Here is a 9419-nt window from a genome sequence, read left to right on the forward strand (position 1 = left end):
CTCCCCCATCATGCCTTCTCTGTGGTGTTCTAGCCACCCTCTCCCCCATCATGCCTTCTCTGTAGTTTTCTAGCCACCCTCTCCCCCATCATGCCTTCTCTCTTTACTGGTCTTTCTGGTAATATGACTCCTCCCAAGCCTTGATCTCAGGAAGCCCTTATGTCCATTCCCCTCCTGAAATCCTACTTCTCTTCCGCTTTGATGATTGTCAAAGCATAGACATCTACTTGTTCTATTCTTCTACTGCCTACTAATTAATCTCCATCTAGCTCTTTTGTTCCTAGATCAAGTTTCTTCTCCTGTGACAATTCTTGGGAGTATTATGTGCGCTTAAAAGTACATCTGAAGGGAAACTATCTATAACTCTTACATTTATTCTATTAAAAGTCACTCTTATTGAGGAATATACTCTATTATTAAGGAAAACATCCACCTGCCTGGGAATAAAGTCTGGAGATCACTCCCAGTAGCTCTTTCTCATTTCCCTTTTACTGTCAATTCAACATGTCATTAAGACCCAACTCTTACAAGGAAGTTTAAACGTAGGGTGGACTTATAGATTCTAGATTCTAAGTCAGGGGTGCTAAGTTGAAATCTGGCTTCTTTCTGCCAATTTCCAGCCATGGGCCCTTAAGCAAGTCACTGAAATTCTGACTCCAGAAGGTGCCAGGGTGAAGGGAGATAAATATCTCTTGAAATATATGTTAGGTATGAAATAAACAGTCCTTAAGCAATGGGTTGTGTAGAATTATGCCATCACTTTGTTGGGATTCTCGGTTTGATAAAAGTGAAATAACTTCAAGAAATTACTGATCACAGGGAAGAGAATGCTTGATGATAAAAACATACTCTTACATGTAGCATGGTAAGATGTTCAACTGACAATGCTATATTGATAAATAAAATTTAATCATTACGTTTTCATGTAAAAGGTTCGAAAACTCCTCTAAGACAGTAATAGTAACAATCAGACAATAACAAAAATTTTAGTTATATTTCAAGCAATCAGGCCCCAAGCATAATACAAAATTTCTGGTTGAAAAAGAAGATAAAAGTCTTGTTGATTCCCCTTCTTAATAATGAATCAGCTGAATAAGGACCAAAATCCAATATGCTTTTCTCACATTTTCCTTTTCTCTTCATCTTTATCTCTTATTGATTTAGACACGATCAGCCCTGCTGTGTCTTTTCCATATCTGCATTTTGATAAACTGCTTGATTACAATGTAAAATTGTTTTATGTGGAAAATTTTAAGTTGCTCAATTTGTTGCTCACTGATTTTACTTACACTTTTAAAGTATGAGGTATCAAGAAGGCATGAAGGTTTCGGAGTTGTGCTATAATCACCATGAAACTTGAACTTTTTGCATCGTATCTGTCAAAAGAGAAACTGAATGAAATATAGAATGACCACAGCCCACCGTCCCTGTGCAGAGCCCTAGAACTGCCCCTCCCCCACGCAGATTCCTTTACCTGAGCCCAATCTGCACCTGGGCCGTCTCCACAATGGCAACATCCTCTTCACTATACGCAATGTCTTCGATTTCACTAGGCCTAGGGACAGAGAGCAGGAGAACAGTTTGTTAACAGGGATATTAACTGTTATGGTTATTACTTGCCACTTAATGATTTTGAAGGAAAACCTGAACAAACAGTGCTGATCCTGGTAAAAGCTTACTCTAACAGTGACTTCCTTCAGCTTTTTCAGAGGGATCTGCCCCTGAGCCTTTAGGGAGAAATTTCTGATGTAAGATGTTCTTAAGCCTTACTATGGTACCCCCCAGTCCTAGTAGCTAGAGACATTCCAGGTCTTCAGAAACGCACACAAGAACTCTCATGTTCCAAACAGGCACTGAAACCACACCAACATGTCCATGAATCTAAAGTTTTAAGTCTCAAAGAATCTCAAAGTCCCCCCATCTCTTCATCATTTCTCTGGCCAATGGGATGTTTCTGGTGTACTGAAGTTTTCAAGCACACCATTTCTTTAATGGCTAAAGCCCTTACTACTACAAAGAGTGGACTAATGGTAGCAATACACCCACAGCATGTGACCCCCGGTGTGGCTGTGAGGAGATACGCAGCAGACAAAAGCATGACTGCTGAATCCTTACTGTTTCACAAAAGCTTCATAGACACCACTGTCTCCAGCCACAGACTCATCCGACACAGCAGCAGACACACAAGCTGATTTCTCCCCAAGCAAGTGGATTGCTCGCCTCCTTGGTAAAGTTTTTTCCACATCTAAGGAGAGAGAGTAATATGATTAGTTAGGATTTCTTACTAGAAAAAGTAAAGTATAAAACACACACAGAGTTTGGTCATGAGAAATCCAAAATAAATGCCACCTGAGAATGATGTTACTGCTAAAATCAACAGATGGGGGCGATTCAAAGCATTGTGACTTCTAAGATTCCTGGGACACCAAGAGTTACAGAATTGAACTTACAAGGATGATTAGTTTCAGCCATTATTTGAAAAAGAATTATCTTTTTCTTTGTCCTGAAATATTTTAGGGGAAGGAATAAATTACACAAATTCTTACTGACCCTGCCTCTGTCTTTTAAGTATTCACTGCAGTCACCATACATTTAGGAGTCCCCGAGCAGTGCAAATGGTTAATGTGCTCAGCTGCTAACTAAAAGGTTGTAGGTTCCAGTTTACCCAGAGGAGCCTTGGAAGAAAGGCCTGGCAATCCACTTCCCAAAATCAGCCATTGAAAACCCTGTGAAGTGCAGTTTTACTCTGACACATGTGGGGTTGCCGTGAGTTGGAGCTGACTCCGACTGGTGGTAAACCATTTGGGGGTAAGACACTATCTGCCTCCCTCAGGTATTAGAAATACTTCTTCAATAGAGAGCTTCTACCTATTCAATAGCAAGAAAGGTTTGTACTTTTTCTTTTGCTCTCCCCTTCTCTCCACATGCCATACTCTACATCTTCTGTGCTACTACTTCAACAGAAATTAAAGAAAAAACTACCTGTGACTTACGGGAATTCCTCACCAGCTAATATCGTTTAAAAAAAAAAAAACTTTTGAGCTACTGAATCCTTAGCACCAACTACCACTTAACTTTTATCTAACTCATCCATACACCGGCATCCTGCAGTGAGCAAGGAGCATTCATTTAAAGCTATGTTCTGTACTGTAATAAGCTGCAAGCCTGCAGAGCTCTTTCATCCTCGAGTGAACAAGGTGGATCACAGTAATACTGGTATGCATTTTACCTTCCTTCTGAATCGTGACTTTACATCTTGTTAAGATGTTTAAGTTTTAAGGCTTCAGATTACAGGATTGATTGCTCCATTTTCCCTTCTATTTCTGGCAGTGAGAATGCTTTTTCCTTGATGATGAAGTGCCTTCTCCGCACCCAGCACTCTTCCTGAGGGGTGAAGGTGGTGACACGATTTATTGATTACCCCCAGGAACAACCGCAGCCTGAAATTGACTTTGACAATGACAGAGACTGACTGGGGAAGGACTTCGTGATTATTTCAACTTGGTTTCTGTCATCCAGCAGGGATTGTTGATGGAGAGCAAATTTATATAAAGGAACTCGACTTGGCCTGCCTAAGACTCTAGAGCACTGAGGGAGGTAAACAGTGTCACTAACCGGGAGCACCGCCCCCACGTGAAGGTCAGATGACCCCTGGAGAGGCCAGCCACTGGTGAGCACAAGAGAATTCAGTCTTTATGATTTTAGTTGTTTTCACACATGAAACAGTACTATCTGCAAACAAGGCTTTTGGATGTGTTTTTCCTTAGTGTGGCTTTCTAACAGAAATTATCTAATATATTACATATTTAAAAAGTTAAAAACTATTTCACAGACGCTTCATAGGCCCTAGTTCCCAGCCACAGGCATATCAGACAGACACAGTAGCAGACACAAGTGTCAGCAGCAAGGCAGCGACAAGGCAGACTCTTGCCAGGTAGGGGGTCTCAGCTCCTCCCTGTAGCAGGTTGGGGATGGAAATGGGCTATTTCCTCCCTGACCCGTTCCCTTCCAGCCACCTGGCCTCACTTACTGGTTCCTCTGAATCGATGGGTTGTTAAGCAATGGTCACTAGAGAATGAATTAGAGAAAAAACAGCCCGAAATGCTCAATATAAAATGTAAAACCCTTCAAGTAGAAGCACAGAAGAATGGCAGAAGAACACTCCACCTTCTTCTCTGTCTGGTTCTTTCTTCCCTTCATAAATCTCAATGGTTTGTGGTAAGAACTACGTTAGCAGAGTTCATATTACTTACCGTCATCATCATAATACAGTAATAATGATAATACTAAACTAGTTGCTAGTCATAGTTGACTACAACTCACAGTGACCCCGTGTGTCAGAGTAGAATTGTGCTCCATAGGGTTTTTGATGACTTGATTTTTTGGAAGTAGATCACCAGGACTTTCTTCCAAGGTGCCTCTGGGTGGACCTGAACCTCCAACTTTTGGGTTAGCAGCTGAGTGTGTGAACCACTGGCACATCCCAGGGGCTCCAACAGTAATGACAGTGACCGTTCACTGTGTGTTGGGTGCCAGGTGCTGTGAGCTGCTTCACGTGTATCATGCATTAATCTCCACATTGCTTCATGAGGTAGATACTGTATCATCTCCATATGGCAGATGAGGAACAAGCTCTGAGACAGGATGACGTGCTCACCAGAACACAGCCAGTCAAAGTGGGAACGCCAGGGTGAGGGCAGGTGTGGCTGGCCCAGAGGTGGTGTGACACCACACCTCCTCCTCAGAGGAACAGGGAGGCCCCACACGGATCTCTACCTGTTGCAGCCACATGCAAACACCACCCTGTGCTTATTTTCCTGGCAGCTGACTCTTTTAGTAACACACAGCTTTGGCTCCTCTCCAGGAGGGGCAACACCACACAGATGTCCTCTGCTCCCTACCGCTGCCCTAGGCCTTCAGGGCACAGTGTGCTAGTCTTCAGTATTTGAAACCACAGAAACGAGCTGGATTCGTACATCTATCTAAACATCTGCAGTGGTCAATCAACTAACACTTAGTGTCCCTAAGACCATCAATACAAAATAAATATGCTTATCCAAACAGCAATAAAATAATGCTAAACAGGCCTACAATCCTCTGTGGGGAGGAACACACAGCAACCCACGTGGTCTGAAAGGGCCCCCGCGGACGAGCACTGGAGCTCACGTGTCACATCTCATCTCAATCATGCTCCAGGACAGACCGACCACTACCCTCAGACAACTGCTCATTTGCCAAAAATCATCTAATATATTAAAGATGTCTGCCTCACAAAGGAAAAGAATTAAAATTTTTCCCGCTGTTACTGTCTCTTTGACTTCAAATGCAGTGACTTCCTTGGGCTGCAATTAATAATGTGACCAGAAGATGGCAGAGCAATACTATACTTGGGAACCTGCTTTCTCAAATCAACTTTGGGCAGAAAGGGAGAGTCTCGCATGAAACAAAAGTTGTATTGATATAGAATTCCCTGAGCAATCTAAACATTGAACCCTGGTACTAATTAGCTGGTATGCTAATTGCTTTGGTTTTAATCTGTTTCAGAACCAGAAACTATTTGGAAACATGAAGTATGTTCCCAGTAAGCTGCCATACTCAGAGGGCCTCTGGACGACAGTAGAGGTACTTAATGATTAAATCTATTAACTAGGGAAGGTGATTTTATTTTATAAAGAAAAATGTCCAGCTGTATCAATAAAAAAGTCCTTCTCAAATGAAGCCAAAATGAAGAAACAGAAGAAAGGAGGAAATCATACCATTTTTTTGTATGGAAAAAGCAACCCTCCAGTCATCCTCCTTTAACTAACTGAGAGGGGATACAATGAAAGCAAAGGCCTCCACTTACCTGTAGCTCCTTCATATAATGGCTCCCTAGCACGCTCGTTAAGATCTTTGTCCTCTAAAAAAGACCGGGATGCTACTCCTGAATCAGAATCCAGCAATATCTGATTTTCACTGAGGCCAGTGTCTGCAAAATGACTACTCAATTCACAGTCTTCAAAGTCAGCGATGAGCTGCAGAGGGGCATCATGAGAAGACATGGTATATGCGCCTTCCAAGACCAGGGGAGAGCCAGGAGGGGACACGGAGGAAAGGGAGGACCTGGAGGACAGGGATGTTACAGACTTGGGGACCTCAGTCAGCGGGGTAGTGTGGCCAGGTGCTGTGGCTGCCGCTCCAGAGGGGTCATTCTGGCCAGGCTGGCTGGGGGACTTGACCACTTCATTTTCATGGATGGTGGTAATGGGTCCAGAAGGAACATAACCACCTTTCTCTTGCAGAAGGTAGTCCAGTTTATACTGATAATCCATGTCTATCTGATCGCCCTGGCTGTTGTAATAGAGCTCACTGGAGCTGAGGGAGTTGAGCGACCCTCTGCTGGAGGTGTTCAGAGATCCCCGACTGGATGCCAGGGAGCCCAGGCTGCTCCCAGAAGACATGGACAGAGTGCTGGCGGAGAGGCTGGGAAAACAACACACACATGTTGTACAACTGTTACAACATAGAAAACCCAATCCAGTCACGACCCCTAATGCTCCTTCAGAGCCCCAGAGGGAACCCAGTGATGTCAAAGAACATAATCACCAGGGAAAAGAAACTAGCTGTTATACCACTGTTCTTAAAAATTATCTTTCTTCCTTTTGCAGAGGTTTTTTCTTTAAAAAAAAAAAAAAAAAATTGGTAAATCTACTTGCATAGATTTCCAGAAGCAATTTAAAAGTACGAAAGAAGGAAAAAAAGGACAAACAATACAAAACGTCACTGCAAGTATTTTGCTTAAAGAATGAAACTTTATTTTTTAGAGAGAAAAAAGGCAAGCTTACGAAGGCAGAGGTTATGCAAAAGGCCCTGGGTCCACTTGGATCTTTCCTCTTTCCTGTGTGTGTATGGAAGGAGTGAATGTTTTTCTAATTAACATGTGAAAAACTACGGCTATGTTAAGCCAAATCTCTGCCACCCTCCCTTTCTAAAACAAGGGGTGACAGGAGGTATGTGTTATTTTCCTAAATATTTATTGGTAGCTAGATTATGTCTTACTCCTCCCAGGACACATTTCAGAATTACTGCAAACATGACCACGGGGTTCATGAGAAAAGCCACGTAGTTTTAAGTTCACTGTGTTAGTGACTACTTCAATCATTTTCAAATAGTTGAAAACAAAGTGGAAAGTAATCAAAGATAAACTAAAACATACCTGAATGCAGTCCAAAGAAAATTTTCCCCTCAAGAACCTAACAGGCTTACCTTTTCAGTTGAGAATGCAAGTAAGTAGTTAATTTAGTAGTTTCTTCAAGTTTCTCTAGCAGCTCTTTTCTTCTCTCTTCCAATTTCAATCTAGAAAAAACAGAAATGAATTTATTTTCAAATGATTAGGATAAACGATGAAAACTGAAGGAAAAGATTAAGAAAAGAAAGATTCTTATTATACAAACATTGCATATCAAGAGGGGAAAACTGAATGAACTCTAGAGAGAGCAAACAAGACAATCAGCAATAAGGGACCTGGGCAGAACCACACAGCCAGGCTAAACAAAGGAGGAGAGCTGTATCAAATCTCCAACGTTACCAGGAATTTAAAAATTTTGGTATTCTAAAATTTTCTTAACTGGGTAAAAAAAGCCTCATGCTCTTATAAGTTAGGAAAGGATAATGAGGAGGGAAACAAAAAAAAACAATAAAGAAATAAAGAAAACACTAACAAACACAAGGGAATCCTTATGCAGATAGATTTGTGACTTGGGTTCACATCACTAAAACATTTCATGGTAATGATAATTATAAAACGTCATCCTAAGTACTGAATTTAGTAAGGATTATTTCAAAATAATATTTAGTGATGAAAAATTCCAATCCTAATTTGATGAGAATTTTAGCAATCAAGAAACAAATTAGTCCATATTGCCATTGTGAGCTAATTTAGGCTTAACTGTTTAAGCAAGAAAAAGACATAAAAGTGATTTCCTTCCCTATCTACAACACATCTTATCACCTGCACCAGATTATCATAAAATTTCTACCACATTCCACTGCAAAAGTTTATGAGTTTTTTATTAGAGTACTATGTGAATTGTGTACTTGGAAAGGAAGTCATTTTTAAATATATCAAGCACTCAGATTTATGCAACGACGAGCTGCACGAGTATAGTCCATGTCATCTGAAGGTCTGTAGATATCACCGAATGGGGCCAGGGTTCAGGGTACTCCCACCACAGACAGGCAGACCGAGATTCAGAAAATTACTGTGATTTCTAGTCTTGAATTTGCCGCTTACTAGATCTGTATCCTAAAGCAAGTCTTTTAATAAAGGGCCTCATCTTTCTCATCTGTAAAATGGTGATTACAATCTTACTGTACCTACCTTAAGGAATCCTGGTGGCGCAGTGGTTAAGTGCTCGGCTGCTAACCAAAACGTCAACAGTTCGAACCCACTAGCCGATCGGAAGGAGAAAGATGTTTGACAGTCTGCTCCTGTAAAGATTCACAGCCTTGGAAACCCTATGGTGCAGTTCTACTCCACCCCAATGGGTCTGGTGTCTATCTGGGTCGTGGAAACGGTTAAGTGCTCAGCTACCAACTAAAAGAATGGCTGTCTGAACCCACCGGGAGACCCCTCAGAAGAAAGGCCTAGCAATCTGCTGTCTTGAAACCCCTCTGGAGCGCAGCACTACTCTGCATACATGGAGTCACCATGAGTCAGAGTCAACTCAAGGGCAACGGTCTTTTTTGGTTTTGTTTTTCGGTGTTTACTTGATACAGTTCTTAAAGTGATCAAATAGAGTAATGTGGGTCAAAGTGCTCTCTGCAGACAATAAAGACAAATATCACTTGTTCAAAGCCTCAGCATACACGGCAAGGTGGTGATATAAAAATCAGTCACTTTTCTTTAGAGAAAAAAAATTTCCCTAATTTTGAACTTCCTTGAAATGTTATATATGTTTTAGGCAATAAAGAAATATGCCTATACTTTATTTGTAGGTATCTATCCTTTGATGGAAGCCCTGGTGGAGCAGTAGTTAAGAGCTTAGCTGCTAACCAAAAGGTCAGCAGTTTGAATCTACCAGCAGCTCCTTGGAAACCCTATGGGGTAGTTCTACTCCGTCGTATATGACCCTATAGGGTCGCTACGAGATGGAATTGACTCAACGGCAATAGGTATCCTTTGATTCGACAACACAATTTCATTATATCTTAAATTAACAAAAAAATTCTTGAAATTTTCTTTACTATTTCAAAGGGTAGATAAATTCTTTTTTATTTTTTATTTTTGTTGTTGAATTTTATTTATTTTAATTTTTTTTTTATTGTAGTTTAGGTGAAGGTTTATAGAACATATAGTTTCTCATGAAACAGTAGTACACATATTGTTTTATGACATTGGTTAACAACCCCACAACATGTCAACCCTCTCCCTTCTCGAC

General features: G+C 41.1%; 1 protein-coding gene across 1 annotated transcript in view; it reads right to left on the reverse strand.

Annotated features, from left to right (window-relative positions):
* WWC2 (WW and C2 domain containing 2) overlaps positions 1–9419 on the reverse strand; it is a 339751-nt gene that overhangs the window by 69835 nt on the left and 260497 nt on the right. The window contains exons 10-14 of the mRNA XM_004389676.1: positions 7246–7335; positions 5846–6462; positions 2116–2245; positions 1475–1555; positions 1290–1376 (exon numbers count right to left, since the gene is read on the reverse strand). Coding sequence (XP_004389733.1) covers positions 1290–1376; positions 1475–1555; positions 2116–2245; positions 5846–6462; positions 7246–7335 — 1005 coding nt within the window. The remainder of the gene's footprint in view (positions 1–1289; positions 1377–1474; positions 1556–2115; positions 2246–5845; positions 6463–7245; positions 7336–9419) is intronic.

The sequence above is a fragment of the Trichechus manatus genome, unplaced genomic scaffold (assembly GCF_000243295.1).
Source record: "Trichechus manatus latirostris isolate Lorelei unplaced genomic scaffold, TriManLat1.0 scaffold00254, whole genome shotgun sequence".
Lineage (NCBI taxonomy): Eukaryota > Metazoa > Chordata > Mammalia > Sirenia > Trichechidae > Trichechus > Trichechus manatus.